Consider the following 17167-nt stretch of genomic DNA (forward strand, 5'->3'; position numbering starts at 1 on the left):
CTTTTAGGTGATCCCTGAAAACGATACTCCCTCTATGGACATTGGATATGTGGATATGAACTACAAAGCGAAAATCCATGATTCTCAGAGGGTAATATCATTAGCTTCGTAGTTCATGTTCACGTTTCTATGTTTATAGAGGACGCTTTCAGAAATAATTTAAAAGCGGACCATGACATCTCGTTCTTCTCTCTCGTCAATCAAACACCTATGAACCAATCACAGCCATTCCTCCGAAGGATGTGCAGCCAATTGGCACATCGGACAGAAACTCGTTTCGCGTAATTTGTATTAGCTTGGACGTATATCAGACCGTACATCGGTTTCCTCTGTGCAAATGCAATGCAAATGTCAATCGCGACAACACAATAATAATGGAGGCGTGCAATGCTGTCGAGCGCGAAGTGGACAAGGTTTTGTCGAAGTTCGGTGCTATAAATGAACATGCTGAAGCGGTGCTACGCGACCTGATCAATCACATTCAAACCCTGAAAAAAGATCTGGAGGAAGGTAAATATGGAGTCGAAAGATTCGCTGTGTAATGTTCTTTCCATTCCCTAGATACTCATCTTAATTTTCAAAGAGTTTGATGATCGAAACTCTCGAGAAGCATATATCCTTCAATTCTCGATGGATTAAATTGATTTTTTAATAAATGGATCGTTGTTTACTAATGTATGTGGTTGTATGTATGTGTTTATTAATGTATGTGAGTTTATTTTGAAGTTTGCTAACCTTCCTAAACAGAATTCTGTGATGGAGATTGCATACTTTATTTACTGAATGTCTTCACATAAATTATCATATAGTCTACATCATAAGGCAATCCAATGAGATTCAAGTATAAAGTAGAGTATTTATTTTTATATTTATTTTTGTTATTATTTCCTGTCAATATTAATATATCACATACAGTGTTAATATCTTAAATGTATAAAGATATCATATATGTTAAATGTATAAGCATATATTCTATCGTTTAAAAAAAATGGTATATATAAAGCTAAATTAAATTTAATCTCTCTCTCTCTCTTATGAAACAAAAGAAAATATTGTAGAATTTATATTTTACTTAAAGAAAAATTGATGCGTATTTATAGTATGTATAAAATATAATATACGTTATATCAATGATTATATCAAAATTATATATAAATTTTTGTTATATATAGATATGCACACACATACATTGATATATATATGAATGACTCAGTCAGATGCAAAATGGTACAAATCAAAAAACAAAATGTTAAGAAACAAAGACTTTTATATTTGCAATTACATAAATACATATATAAATGATTTAACTACGTAGATCTGATTAATCTTGATAACTTTAGTGTAATTATATTAGTGGATGATAGATCATGCACTGTCTCTATCTCAAAATGTACTAATAACTCTAAAATTGAATTTGGATGGACTGGTACCACTTGGTATCTGAGATATATGTATATGTCATTAAATTTAAAATTTAAATTTAAAAATTTTAAAAAGAGGGATGCCAAGCGGACTATAAATTACGATTTTTTTAACATAAAAAAACAACTTATTTCTGGAACTATGTTTATATCTTTTTTCCTTCTTTTTGAATCACTTCCCAAAGTACTGCGGCCGATTTTTCGAACACTCTATATATATATATATCTTTTTAGTGTGATTATAAACTAACAGTTTGACTTTTTTTCATTAGCACCATCTAATCAAGAACTGACAGCTGGACAAGTACAAATGTTAAAACAAGCAATGACAAAAGTACGCGACACTGTACAAAGATTGGCAACAGATCATCGCGATTTGCACAGTACTGTATCAAAAGTGGGTAAAGCGATAGATAGAAATTTCATTGCTGATTTTGCAAGTACAAGCAGAGAGGATGTGTTTTCTGGACCTGAAAAATCTCATCTTCTAAATCAAGTAATCTGTCAACACTTCTATCGCGAAGGGATGTTAAACATTGCAGATGAATTGGCAGCAGTAAGTTTCTTTGTTCAAATTTATATGTATGTTTAATATATATTTATAATCCAAAAATATTGATATATTATGTATTATCTATAATATAATAATAAATTTATAAGTTATAATAATACAAATTAATATGTAGTATATAGTATCTTGTTATATTTCTAGAATAATAATGGTTTTACTTTTTCAATTTTGCTATTCCATTATTTTCTTAGGTTCAATATTTATGGATTCTTATTATGTAATTCTACAAGACTATAAATATGATGATATTTTCAGGAAGCAGGCATTAAAACTGAAGGTCGAAAGGAAGCATTTACAGAATTAAATTATATATTAGATTGCTTAAAACAAAAAAATCTGGAACCTGCATTAGATTGGGCTAAAAAACATAGAGAAGCACTTTTGGAACAGGTATTTCTCGACTTGTAAATATTTCATATTATTTGCACATTCTTAATATATGAACAATATATAAATCTTGTTTTGTATATTTTGTTTTAGAATTCTTCTCTCGAGTTTAAGTTACACAGACTACATTTTATAAGATTAGTTCAACAAGGCCCTAGCAAACAGAGAGAGGCAATACTTTACGCCCGTCAAAATCTCACGCAATTTGTTGGACGTTATGAGAAAGAAGTACAGTCTTTAATGGGAACATTACTTTATTTGCCACATGGAATCCAATCGTCTCCCTACAGTCATTTATTAGATCCGACTTTATGGCTCGAAATACACGACGTTTTCACCAAGGAAGCATGCACATTATTAGGCTTAAGTGTTGAGAGCCCACTTTCTGTCTGGTACATATATTATTTACTTAAGAAAAAAATTGTAGAGCTGTTTAAAACATTTCAATTTGTGCAATTATTGCAGTATCAACGCAGGATCCACTGCACTACCTGCATTATTAAACATCAAACAAGTCATGCAGCAAAGACAAGTAACTGGCATTTGGAGTGGTAAAGATGAATTGCCTGTACGTTATATCATATGTGACATATTGTCCTTCAATTTATACAATCATAATTTTAATGATAATTTCTTTAATTAATTTGAAGTTTATTTTACTGTATTTTGGTAATGGTCTTTAATGATTATAAATAATTTTTATATTTTAGTATTTTTAACAGAATAAACTGATAAATCATAAAATATAACATAAAATAATATTTAACTCTATCACTAGTAATTTTATTTTTCTATATGATATATGTATCTGTGTTACATTGATAGCAAAAGATTTAAGTCAATAAATTTATAAAGGATTTATATTAAAGAAAAATAGATTCGAAATTTATCGGAGAATCCATTATTAAAATGAAGATTGCACTAGAGATATTTTGTGTATATATATTATATGATCTCTCTATGTTTATAGATTGAAATAGATTTGGGGAAGCAGAGTCGCTATCATTCAGTCTTTGCCTGTCCCATTCTTAGGCAACAAAGTACAGAAAATAATCCGCCAATGAAATTGGTTTGTGGCCACGTTATTTCCCGAGACGCGTTAAATAAACTCGCTAATACGAATAAGTAAGTTTTTCATATGCGGCAAGGCTAGAGTACATCGGAGTGTTTTAAGTGCTGATTTAAAGTCACTTTTTAAAAGAAATCAATTTATTTCCAGATTGAAATGCCCATACTGTCCGGCGGAGCAGAATCCCGAAGATGCGAGACTTATTTATTTTTAAACTCTGTGATATAATACTATATATAGTAATATATAAATATATATATATATATAATATGTGTGTATAGGAGTTATATATACACATGTAAGAAAGCTAGTTTTACAGTTTCTTTGTAATGGATTATATCGAATACAGGAGAGTTTATAACACAGTATACATGCAATAACAAAAAAATTGTAAAATTCCATATTCTACATAATTCATTATCGATGAATTTTATTGTTTCAAATTTTATTTTTGTTATTATCGAGATTAATATTACTTTTTGTTCTTCAAAATGCAAGGTTGTTAATTGCATCAATCCTTGTAATTTTTTCAAGAAGATTAATTCTAAAATATTGAAAGAAAAAAACGAAGGAATTATGATAATTTTAATATTTGTGAAGTAATTGTAATTATGCAATTATATAAATATTGTGTTGGTAGACTATATATATATATTATATACATGTGTACTATTCTAAGTTTATATAAGTGACTTCAGCTTATGATGCGAGTGATAACTTAAAAGCCACATATACATGTTTAAAACGCCTAACGAGTTTGTTACTAGATCTCCATAAACTTATCCATTTCTCATTTCAAATGTATGTATACTGGCTTGGCTTAAATCAAGTTAATGAAGATAATTTTGTAAATACGTTTTTACATTCATTTGACATATTTTCCGCATCATACTTGATGATTTTGAGTTATATAAAGAGCAAAACATGTTATAATAAATAAAAATAAAAATTGATACTGAAATTCTCTTTATCAATACTAAGATTCAGATTTGGAAGAGTACTTTGAATTAATTTTCTGATACCGCGTAACATGCTATATGCGTACGATAAAATCGATCAAACAAAAGTAGGAAAACACATTGAAGTGGTGACGACTATCATAATTTGTTTGGAAAATGATAGAATTTATTTAGGATATATTGAAGAGAAAATATTTTCAATTCCTGATTTTTCATGTGAATTTTACATGAGCATAATTTATTAAGAAATCTTTATTAAGAAATCTCTTTTTGACAACATGAATTCTAAAGGTAAACTGATATACATTGATTTAAATTTAATAGTAAAAATAGCAAAACAAAATAGAAAATAATATGGAATAATTATTAATCAAACAAAAATGTATAAAATTAAGATGAAAATATTGGCTCAAAATATAACAATTATAAAGTGGCAAAATTAGCAAGTAATATGAAGATTGATCGAGAAATGATCCAAAACGTTCGTATGCGTATATTATAACGAAAGTAAATATTTTGGAATATATCAATAAATAAAGAAGAAAACAAGGTGTCTTCTTTTTTACGTTTCAATTACGTTCCTTGCTAATTTTATCACTTGAAAATGTATAAGAATTTTTGAATAAATCTGTTTATTATAAGCGAAATCTAGCTCGTCAACGTTCTTCCCGTCTCTACAATCGGCGAACTGTCAAACGTTTGACAGAAAAGACGAGTTTATTCGTGATGAAAAAATTGATCCCGTTGAAATACTGCCAAGCATGATCAATAAATTATCTATCAGTGAAAGTACAAAACGAGATATCACGAGTAAATTAATTCAAAAAGCTACAGTTCAAGAAGATATTACGGAACACAATTTCAAAAGAATAATGACATTTTCATATGACATTGATGGAATGTCTCCTGAAGAACTGTACGCTTCTTTGAATAGAATTACAGAAAATCCACAACAGCCGTTTTCATTTTTAGCAAATATTTCCAACGAAATTGCTGACAATCAATCGTCAATAAAGACGGAGAAAGAATCTACAGAAATTGATGTAAGAGATTTTGAGTTTATTTTCTTATAAGAATTATTTTCAATTATATCGTTCATATTTCATTTCGAAACTAATTAATTTATCAATTTGTTTAAACTGCTTGTTAAATTAGATACAATTAGCTGCTGTAGCAAAACGTATCGAATTGAGTAAAATTTTATTGGACAAAACTAAATCTTATGTAGAAGATATACGTCTTCGCGCTAAACAAAATATTTATCCATCGTTGGAAATAAATGGCTGTAAGTAATATATCGAAAATATATTAATTTCTAATTAGATAATAATTTTTTGCCTGTACATTTCATTAAAATATTTTTACAGATTACAATGATAAAACTAATTGTAAGATAGAGAAAGAAGAACAATTCTCTTAAATTTTTAAACCGTTTTGATTTCGTTAATTTGCAAAGAATATGAAATCTTTTAGTCTCAGAGATCTTTAAAAGATTATTTTTTATTCGTTATGTGTTATGAAATTTAAATATTATGTCATTATAAATAAAAAAAATTCATGACATATGTTATTCAAATAAAAATAAACATAAAATAAAAAATTTCAAAACTACACATGATTTACTACTTATACATATATAATATACAATTTTTAGTCATCAATATATAAATGTATGAAAATGAAGTTATATATATAAATAGGATTTAATTGCTCTCCCAAAGCGTGAACTAAATTGTCTCAATTAAATATGATATCTAATGACGTCATCACAGTTTATTCCAGAAAGAAGAGCATTTGACTAACTATTCTGTCATATGAAAAATATAAAATAAATATGTCAATATAAAGAATGATTAATTCAAAGATATGGACAAACAAGCGTTCAATCAAGAATATTATGTCGTTTCTTCTCGGTGGAATCGAGCGCATAAAATTTCTGGAACCATATTGACTTCATTGTTAATTTTGCCGTATACGCGATCATTGTTGACACCTGCTTCGACAATTTTGGATTGCTCTATGTCGGATTGATCATTATAAATGTCCTGCGAGTCACCGCAATCGTTCTTGTCAATGAACCATTGCGATGCAATCTCTTTAAACGGTTGCAAGCAACTCGCGTTTTGGCATATGCTCTCCAATTCCTTGTCGCAGAGGCGCTCAACCTCCAATAGCCGCTGTTTATACGCATCGACAAGCGTCCGTCTGTACGAGTTGTAACGTTGCTCGACTTGCTCAAAAGAATATGAGTTTTGATACTTGGCGAGATTTTTCTCGTATTCGAGTATTGCGAGCTCTCTAATACCCTGCTCCGACATGATGTCTACGATATCTACAAGTTCAATCAAAAGTTAGAATAAATATGCGGTACCGAGTAAAAATATTTCATCATTTATAGAAATAGAAAAGTCGTTACTTGTACAAAAACATATATGTATAAATATTATTAATTTATACTTTCTTGTTGTTTTTTTATGCTTTCATATAAAAATGAAAAATGGTATAATAAATAATAAATATTAAATTTTTACTCTTTAAAGTAGCCTTCTCAATTATCTAGTAAAACTATTGTGGAATGAACTTGATGGTATTCATCAGTGGGAGTATTTACAAATATGCTGCAATCAAACATCAGTAACAATTTCGAAAAAAACTATTGTCAAGAATGCCAAGAATATGTGAAATAATATTGAAAGCAAAGAGAGGCCATTTTAAAAGATAAAAAATTTAATATTTTTGTCATTGTTATAATTTTCAATTTTTACGATGTTAAAAAATAAAATAATAGTAATAACATATAATTTGGTAATATTAATATATGTTTTTGTTTATTAAAATAACAATTCTCTGTTTCTATAAATGATGCAATGCTTTTGATTGCTCTTGTTAGAAAAAAAATGTACAAAAAGTACAGAATACTACACAAATATATATCGAAATTCAACAATAATATTATTATAATTGAATCATTCGATCACTCATTACTTAAATCACTCGAAAGTGGTGATTCGATGGCATAAGCTGCGGCTGCAGCTCGTGCGGCTGCAGTTGCCTCTTCGAATGCGAGGGCATCGCTTCTCTCACGTAAAAGCTGAAATTCTTCCCTCTCTTTTTTCCAAAGAGCCATCTCTTTGTTTAATTTTTCCCGAAGACATGTCATCTCTGACCAGAGCTTTTGAGCGCGCTCATGAAGAACAGATCTGTCAAATTATAATATTTTCTCTCTAATATATAAATAATAATTTTAATTTAATTGCGCAAGAAATATTAAGAAATTAAATTTTTTTTTATACTATTAAATGCAAATAGATTATATTTTTATATACATTTATATTACATAACAAAAATATGTAGAGAAATAATCGTTCTTTTTATTGCCAGCATTATTAAATTTATAAACGAATATACATCTTAAATAAAATCTTTTTAAATTGATCCAAGATTAATTATAAGAAAGGTAAAAAAGTATTTTTTATTTCTTTATATCACTTGCAAAAGATCTTTTATCACCATTAAATATTTTCTTAGGTAAAACCATCTTTGTAATTTTGGCCACAAAAAATTCAAGAATTTATTTCGAAGATACTTTTATTTCATGATATCTTTTCCAGATGTTTTTCTCGATTATTATTTTGAGAATATAATATAAGAATGCAACTATATACGCGAATTTCTTTCCACAATCAACGGATGATTCTGTCGCGAAGGGAAGTTGATTTTCGAGGTCGACTGACGACGTTCGTTCAGATGTGTTATCTTCATCCGACATTTCGGTATAAATCGCGGCTGCATTCTCAATCTGTATATTTTCTTCGTTTTGTGCACATTTCTCAGAGTAAGATTTGGAAATTTCGCAGTTTTGCAACTTTGAATCTTGAAGCGCGTCAGTCTTCGTCGAGACAACGCATTTATCGTTCATCATGTTTTGTTGAATATCTGATAAAGGATATCGTTGACAATCGAGAAATTTTATATTTATTAAGAATCTTAAAAAATCGATCTCGAAGATAAATTACATGTGCTTTCGTTTTGTTTTTGAGAAATAACATTCGCAAATGCGATCGCAGTGGCACCGATCGGTCTCTTTTACATCTCTAACGCAAATATATGGCTGAGATATCGTAAATAAATTTTTAATCGTAAAAATTTTATATAATCACAGAGTTTTTTAAACTTACGCATTGAAATGGATTTTCTAATATGCATAATGTAATCATGAAATATTCAGAATGAGAGAATATATATAAGAAAGATGCACTATGTGTTTGATGAATCAAGTAGACGAGAAATGAAAGAGAAGCATGAAAAAAGCAAGGAAAAATAAGAAAATGCATCGTACTTATATTGCATGGCGTTATATATTCATCAATGTAGTAACGTAAAAATAATTTTTACAATATGTAACAACAAAAAATTTGCACATTTAGTAATATTTATAATCACTTCTACTCGATAGAACTTGAAATGGCTAATAATGTTGTAGATGTAGATTAATCCTCAAATACCTGCGTAACGGGCAGTTCTTTCTCTTTTAGAAAGAGAAAATTAAATTTCCTACAAAAATTCAAGAATCCTCTTGTTGAAGCGTACTGAGACTAGCTCCTTTGTTCTTTTCTTTCTTTTCAAAAAAAATCACTCGTGAAAGAAAAATCGATTAAATCATATTAAACCGATGCGCAAGCATTTAAGAATTAATCCTTGTATATTAATAAGATATTTTATAATCGTGAATTGCAACGATGAATTGGCAATATTTTATGCTATTCACAGCATCGATCGTGAGTGCTTGCTTTAAAGAAATTGGCAAAGCAATACTGAGAGAAAGAGATCGATATATATATAGTTAAGCCTCGTTGACGTCTCGCGGTGGTATGTCATATACATATATATATACACAATAAAATGACCGCCCGAAGTTATTATAAACATTTGAAAAAAAAAATTTATAACATGTTCACGACATTACGCCCATTTGATTACCCTGCTAATCTTCCGGTCGATACGCAAAGATATATTGCAATGTTTGATTATCCATCATACTTAATTACAGAATGGCCTGAATTATAATGATCTGACTAAAATTTGTAATTTTTATGTACAAAATTCTCGATGCGATGCGCTATCAGGCCGCGACGAAATGACATCACAGCCTATCGTTGTCGGCATCAAAGAAATACGATATAGATACATAAATTCAAATCGATCTCAGTGTCTATACCAATACTAAATTACTATGTATCTCAGTGTCGAGATCGATTAGAATCTACGCTCGAATGACATTTACATTATGTACAAAATACTACGCAGAGAGCTTCACGAATTAGTCATATTAATAGCGCAAAGAGCGACCGAAGATAAGATAACAGGAGGACGAGTAGTCTCTTTACGCTGTTTGCACTTCGTCAACGCGCATGGTGCGCGCATTTCACACATCCCGACCATCTTTGAACGTTCAACGTCTAACTCTGAGATTCGACTTGATATTTTTTTGAGTGTGGAAGATAATAAATTTTAGATTAGCCTAAACTTTAGATAAGGAAATGTTCTAAAAGCCTAAACGTTTAAGGTGCGTTCGTGTTGTCGGATTGGGCCCCTTGGGCTTGCCATCTCCTTGCCAACTCTTGCTCTTGTTGCGAAAGAATCTGAACTCTGTGTCGTGATTAGGATGCCTCATCGGTTTGTAATCCTGCGGCAAACAGAATTCCTTCTGCTCGCCATAAAATTTCTCGTAACCCCCTTGCAATAGATAGATCTCCGGATAAAATAGTGCTGGATAACGTTCCTCGTTAAACTCGCGATCCATTCTACGCAAGAGCCTCGAGAGATTCGGTCCGCGTTCCCAGGAGAATTCGCAGTGGAATACAAGGATGTCGCGCTTCTCAATATCGGTCTGGATTTTGGGAACAGTGGACGTTAATGGATCGAACAGGACCTGCGCGATAAGCCCCTTGTCGTAAAGATTTAGCGCTCCCGCGATGTGGCCACCTTCGTATTCGTACGGATATCGGCAATCGATGATCTTGTACGAACCGATACGATCGGCGAACTCGCCGCGCAAGAGCGCCGCCAACGTATCGGACGTTATGGACTTGAGATCCGGATGATGTCCCATCGTGATTGGCAGTATGCATGGTTTGCTAAAGTCGCCGATGAGATCGGTGTCAGTGACGCTGCGATGAACCGCCCACTTGATGTTCGTATGCGTCTCGGTCTCGGACAGACTTCTTTGCAACTTCGGGCCGAGTTTCGGGCGCATCGTGGGACTCGCGAACGCCGATCTCGGCGTCCCATGGAGGTGGAAGCTAGATCTGCGCGTCTTCTTCAGCGTCGACAACTCGTCCTCCGGCAATTCGTCCGGCGGTCGCTTATAGGATGACCTAATGGTATGCGGCGAAATCTCCGAAGTCTCGACGCAGAAACGTGTCGGGGAATTCTCATCGTAACTGAACGTTCGCATTAGTCTCTTCGAGCAAGTTGCCTTCGGCGAGCGAAATAAACAGGTGCGAATCTTCGATAGTGATGGCGACTTCGGTAACGGTGGCGATCTCGTATTGATCTCCCGTTTGTATATTTCCCTCTGTATCGACCAATCTTTGATCGATGGTTTTCTAGAGGATCGATTGGCCCGGGACCATTCGGGAGTCGTCGAGACGTCGCAATCCATCGATGTCTCAGCCGCAACTATGTCGCCGGATAATAACTTGGAGAGATCGCTTGGTAATTGCGTCTCATCGTCTATCGTCTCCATGTCGACGAGCTCATTCACGAATCCCTCATCCATGCTTTCGTATCCCGACGACAAGCTACGTAGAAAATTTGGCTCCGATGTCTTTAGATCACGCAGCAGAGAAGTTCGAGAATTAGGAAGCACTGATGGTGATTGCAGCGGACTGCATAGCATTCGTCGCGCTGCTGAGGTATCGCTGGCGATACGAAATCCGTATCGCTTATCGTCTTTATCATCGATAGAGCTTTCGCTATGATTGCCGCTACTGTGTTTGTAGAGCTTGCGCTTCTCCAAAGGACAGCGTACTATTTTCTTACACGCCTAAAACAGAGAAAAAATTATGACGATAAATAATAAGATTATTGCAATTTCAAACATTTTATTAATATAATTAGTAATAAAATAATAATAAAATTAACTAATAAAATTATTTTAATAAATAAAATTAAATAATAAAATTATTTTAATTGTAAAAGAGAGAAAAAATTCTCGAAAAACGCAAGGTATTTCTATATACACGTGTATAACTGACTTAAAAGCGAGTTAGTAATGCACTCTCTTCACAGAAAAATCGATGTTTCCGGTGATATCGATCAGACGAAAGTGGAAAGGAGGAAACGTAGCGCAAGTCGTAGACTTTGATTATTAAGGAAAAACAGGAGAGGGAGAGAGGAAGGGAGAGAGAGAGAGAGAGAGAGATCGCTCAGCAGGTAGCCAATCGAATCACTGGCGGTCATGCCGGATATGCGCAAGGTGTTGTATGTGTTATGGACAAATCAGAGACCAATAAGCGGAAGAATACCGAGGGGATAATTTTTTTGTAACAAAAATTAGCCGCGAACCCTGCTACCGCTATCTGCGATCGACCCATGTAAATCGTAGACATTAAAAATCAATGTACTTCACCCTATGATAAGAGACAGCTGCAGGTGCCTTCTCGGAGTTGGCGAGTTGGATTTGTTATATATTTGACTTATCGCGGAAAAGACTTTATCTATCTCGGAATGCATATAATATCCGGAATTGAATTGAATATGTATAAATTGTTCGTGGAAATCTCGTCCGATCTTGCGCTTCCTCTCCCCTCCCTTTCTCTCTCTCTCTCTCTTTCTCTCTGTTTCCATACACACATCATATGGTTATAGTACAACTATTTCAAATTTAGATATCGTTCTAGAAATCGGTGAGTAATCACATTGTTATTTCGGTGAGTAATAAATAATTTAAATCAGATATCATATATCATATCTTATCAATTTATCGATAAGTAATGTGTATAGTTTAAACCAGAGAGCTACTTATCTATTAACTATCATATATCACTATCATAAGTATGTATTATAAAAAAATGTATGTTATTTATTAATATTTACATTAAACACTTTTACATTAGAATACTTTAAAATCGATTTATATGGTTTCTTATCTGACTGCTTTGATTATTGTGATCATAGATAAATTATATTTTACACATTACATACATACACACAAAGTTATATTAAGTACATATAGATACACATATCTTAACTCGAAATTAATTAACAACAAAATTATTTATCACACGATGAAAATGTCATCTTTTTCATATAAAGTATTAATATTTTATTATTAATATTATATATATTAATATATAATATTAATTATGTATATGTTAATATATTAATTATGTATAATTAAATAATTTTATCCCACAATAATTATAAGCCATAGTTTTATAATTTAATTCGATTTAATTCGATTCGATTAAAAAATCCTTTTACATCTCTAATATATATACATTTATAAATTTAATTTATTCCTATTTTTATTTCTATTAATTTATTTCTATTTTTCTAATATATATACGTTTAAAATTAATTTATTTCTATTTTTAAGCTTTATCCAACATATAATAGTCATTTTATTAAATACTTTGTTATAAATTCTAATGTAATTGTCTACTTTGTTAAAGGAGTTTTTATTAATCATTATTAAATTTTTTAAAAGTTTACAAAATGTTCTTTAAAAATTCATTGCTTGATAAAATAAAAAAATATACTAACACAAAGCGTCATGCAAAAATTCCTCTAGAAAAATTCCTCTAGAAAAATCCTTCTAGAAAAACCCTATTACCTTTTGCGGAGTAGGGTTGTACAAGCTGATGGTGGCGTCGTTCTCTTTATTTTCGTTTTCACACTCGTACTCGTGTTTACGCTGTTCATTTAGTTGTTTCTTGCAAAAGTCCAATATGTCTGCGTTTGTCATATCGGAACGACATGCCGTTTTCGTTAGAGCATCTATCAATCTGCAAGTAAACGGAGGCAACTTAATTAGAATCATGTGTAAATGAAACCATAAAGTCAGTCTTGTCGTATGATATTTTTTAAACAATGAATGCTACACAAATAAAAAAAATATTATCTCTTTAAAATGTTTTCTACGAAATGAAAATATATTTTTTTTCCTTTTTGAGAAACTTTTAACATTAATAATTCCAATAATAACAATAATTATAACATCTAATCGCGGTAATAAGAGATTATAATAATTCCTTTAATTTTCCATCATTAAAAAATTCATTCATTGTTCCACTTTCTTATTTTTTCCAGATAAAACACATCTGATCTGTGTATTAAAATGTAAGGCTGTGGCCCATGTGGCCCACGAACACGCGTTCGGCACGAAAACGTGCCACACGACCTGAACCGGGTAACCGCTCTTTAAACACGTGGCTTTTCTTGTTATAAGTACGCTTCAATTAAATATGTACTAATTAAATCAGCAATCTCTAAGAATATTATAACCATAATATAATTATAATTATACCCGTGGATCAATCGCATATGGATATGGCATATCGTGGAATCACATATTTCTATCACATATTTAATATATTTTTATATAAATAACTTAATAATGATTCACAGCATATTATACAGGGTCTTTCGATAAATAAATTTCGTGAACATGTAAGGCAGATAAAAAATAACTTCATAAGTTCCTATAAATTTTTTTTTACAACGCATCTTTTATCATTTTATTATCATTATTTTTCATAATTTATTTTCTATCAATGAAATATGTTTCCCGAAAATATATTTAATTTGAAATGAAACAAGAATATTCTCTTTTTAGAAAAAGATGTAAAGAAAAAAAAATAAAAAATAAAAAAATATAAAAGAAACCTATCGGCTTCAAAATTAAAAAGTAGCTTCCCGACATGGTATCAAGAAATTTATCACGTTATTTTAACCTTCACTTAATATAAAAATTATTACAAATTATGAAACTACAGAGTGGTACAAAAGTTATTTAAAAATATTTTCTTCAAATTTTAACTTTAAAGACAAATATCTCGGCTGCGTTGTGGAAAAAAATGTATAGGAACAACTTTTGGGATTATTTTTACTCCTTTTACATGTGTTCACGAGAGATTACTTACATTTACACTGAAACATCCTGTATACATATACTTTTAATAAAAAAATCGCAGATGCAATATCAATATATTGTTATCTACTACTAATTTATCATCAAGTATTTTTAAGTTTATCATTCGATCGTTCATTTATCGCGACGATTGCAACATTCACTTGGCGGCACAAATTTGCAACAGACACTTTCCAGCAAAAAACGTGACTTGTGAATGAATTTAATTATAAATCAGATACACAGAATCAGATCTACGCCAGCAAACGGTCACAGGCCATCAGGACGAGAAACATTATTTCACAATATATTGCAAGGACACTGCACTATGCAAAACGCGTCGGTCCATATCCGCATACCTTTCCAGAGCACCTATATTACGTATATTCGTATCGTCATTGCCAGCGCTCCTAATCAGTGCATCCGTGGCAGGATGTTTAATCGTATGCAGGATGTCCATGACGCGATAAGACCTTAACAGTTATCGAACTATATATTTTGTCGCCCAGAGACGAGCTCCCTGTGACCGGCAAAGGTCCTAGGATCACCACATCCTCCGAATGCGGGATTCGGACTGGAGGTCCGCGCGCCAAAACACGAGTTATATACGGCGGATACGAGGCGATGGTAGGGAGGTGACCAATGACAGGCCGTGAAAGGGCCGCGTAAAAGAAAACCTTAAGGGTGAGAAGGGCGAGAGCGGCAACTTAGGGCGATCGACCGCTGTGGGGGGGCCGCCTTTGCATGCTTTTCTCGTATGTATGAATTTCTACGCGCAAGTGCACATATGTGCACGCACGTCGTCCACGTGTATACGTTGGATCTGATCCTCGTTGATCGCTCGCCCTCTCGTTCCCCGAGGACTCTCGTATAGGTCTTATTTTCTCGTGCGAAAGGGGGGCGTCGACACTTTGATATTGAGTTTATTGACATCGCGCATTATTGCTCCGGATTTTCAAGCAAGATTGAACGGCCTTAAGATCGAAACTTGATTTGTTCGGATAAATATATGTAAAGATAAGTCCTTTAGATGATTTATAATTAACGATAAAATCTGCAGGAATTTTTCATTTATAATCTTACACGTCATCTAATGCAGAAAATATTTGTAGAAATTTGATTTGTTCGGATAATATATGTAAAGATAAGCCCTTTAGATGATTTATAATTAACGATAAAATCTGTAGGAATTTTTTATTTATAATTTTACTCGTCATCTAATATAGAAAATATTTGTAGAAATAAAATTTAGCATGTATTTTTTGAAGAATTTTTGTGAAAACGTTATTTCGATTATGTATAGTCGTAAGGAATCAACATGATCAGGCATCAATATGACAGTATGTTTTATAAAATAACCTATGTTAATTTTTATTTTTTTTAACAGAAGAGAGAAAAGAATGAGAATTCCATGAAAATTGAAATCCATCTTGGAATTTGGAGAGATTTTCGTTGGAACTGAAAAAATTCTTCGTCATGCCGACAAAAGGGAAAACGGTACCCTAGAAATGGCTATCTTATAACTGAAGTACTTTTTGTTTAAACACGTAAAACAAATAATTCAAGAATTATTTTTGAAGAAAATATAAGAAAATACTCGAGTAATTTGCATAAATCGAATCAATACTATTAATACAATATTATTATTATTAATCAATAGAGCTTAAATTATAATAAACTAATTAAAGAAGAGATATCTTAGGAACAAAGACATTTCAAAAAATTAATTGACTGAAGATCAGCTAAAAATATCTACAATTTTATTACAGACACATAATTGTTTAAATTTGTTGCTAGTAGTTTAATTATTTCTGATCTCAGTGCTTAATATTCAGATACATAAAAATTCCTAGTCAATTGTTTGAACATTTTTTATTTCAGAGCCTAAACATTCAAACATCTGTCTGAATTTCTAGCCAATTCATATTCAATTACTTTCGTTTGAATTTCTAATCAATAGGCTGAATAGATTTGTTTTCATGTCGAAATATTCAGATATTTTAGCTTGAATTTCTATGCAGCTACACAATCTTGAAAAATACTGAATTAAATCTCATGCTCGACATAAAAAATTAATGCATCGTAGACATTAATGCATTCGAAACATAAGATATATTAAGCATAAATACATAAACACAGATGCTGCCTTTACAGTAATAACTTAGTTAAAATGTAATCATGCAAAATAAAAATTATATAGATAGCACGAACAAAGTGTAGCGGTAACATGCACAATGAAAGTCAACCAATGTAATAATGATGCATGAAAACTGAGCAATAAAATTTTACAAAGAAAAAAATTTTATAAAGAAATTTTCATTTGATTAAATTTGTTAATATTTATTTTATTAATTTGTTATATTAATCTTGACACTGCTGTCAAAATTAAAGACAGACACGCGACTCGTTTGAATCTTCAGAAAAACAATTCTGACAAGACGATATAAAAATTATTTTCAGACATCCAGGGGGATCTCCAAAATAAGTTCTTAAAAATATGTTCAAATTTCACAGGCAATTTTTTACAATTAAAAAATTATACCTGCTTGACCTTCAGGGTATTATTGTTACTTTTGAAGTTTAAACTAATAAAGTTCTGGGATCTGGGTTAACCTTAGGTGTCCT

General features: G+C 31.5%; 4 protein-coding genes across 7 annotated transcripts in view; 2 read left to right on the forward strand and 2 right to left on the reverse strand.

Moving 5' to 3' along the window:
- Positions 1-292: 292 nt before the first annotated feature.
- On the forward strand, positions 293-3977 carry LOC105250477 (protein RMD5 homolog A). Of its 2 annotated transcripts, none has more exons than XM_011256601.2 (7): positions 293-510; positions 1694-1977; positions 2248-2382; positions 2473-2771; positions 2845-2947; positions 3350-3504; positions 3581-3977. In XM_011256601.2, exons 1-7 carry the CDS (start codon positions 375-377, stop codon positions 3660-3662), a joined length of 1194 nt encoding a protein of 397 aa, XP_011254903.1. In that variant the 5' UTR covers positions 293-374; the 3' UTR covers positions 3663-3977. The 2 variants fall into 2 exon arrangements, with proteins under 2 accessions (XP_011254903.1, XP_011254913.1); XM_011256611.3 differs by having other exon boundaries at positions 295-510; positions 3599-3975.
- A 73-nt stretch (positions 3978-4050) lies between these two features.
- On the forward strand, positions 4051-5700 carry LOC112637166. The gene is made up of 3 exons (XM_025406206.1): positions 4051-4698; positions 5050-5450; positions 5563-5700. Exons 1-3 carry the CDS (start codon positions 4686-4688, stop codon positions 5698-5700), a joined length of 552 nt encoding a protein of 183 aa, XP_025261991.1. The 5' UTR covers positions 4051-4685.
- Positions 5701-6302: 602 nt separating this feature from the next.
- On the reverse strand, positions 6303-7567 carry LOC112637170. The gene is made up of 2 exons (XM_025406223.1): positions 7393-7567; positions 6303-6739 (listed from the first exon to the last, which is right to left on the reverse strand). The coding sequence occupies exons 1-2, from the start codon at positions 7565-7567 to the stop codon at positions 6303-6305; spliced, it is 612 nt and encodes a 203-aa protein (XP_025262008.1).
- A 391-nt stretch (positions 7568-7958) lies between these two features.
- LOC105250525 (M-phase inducer phosphatase) overlaps positions 7959-17167 on the reverse strand; it is a 48891-nt gene continuing 39682 nt past the window's right edge. For 2 of the 3 annotated variants that reach the window (XM_011256680.3, XM_011256679.3), the window contains exons 5-6: positions 13247-13418; positions 7959-11455 (exon numbers count right to left, since the gene is read on the reverse strand). In XM_011256680.3, coding sequence (XP_011254982.1) covers positions 9953-11455; positions 13247-13418 — 1675 coding nt within the window. In that variant the 3' untranslated portion in view covers positions 7959-9952. Of the gene's footprint in view, positions 11456-13246; positions 13419-14901; positions 15111-17167 lie in introns of those variants that run through there. The other variant, XM_011256681.3, reaches the window with a different exon arrangement.

This window comes from Camponotus floridanus, unplaced genomic scaffold, assembly GCF_003227725.1.
Source record: "Camponotus floridanus strain SB8 unplaced genomic scaffold, Cflo_v7.5 scaffold136, whole genome shotgun sequence".
Lineage (NCBI taxonomy): Eukaryota > Metazoa > Arthropoda > Insecta > Hymenoptera > Formicidae > Camponotus > Camponotus floridanus.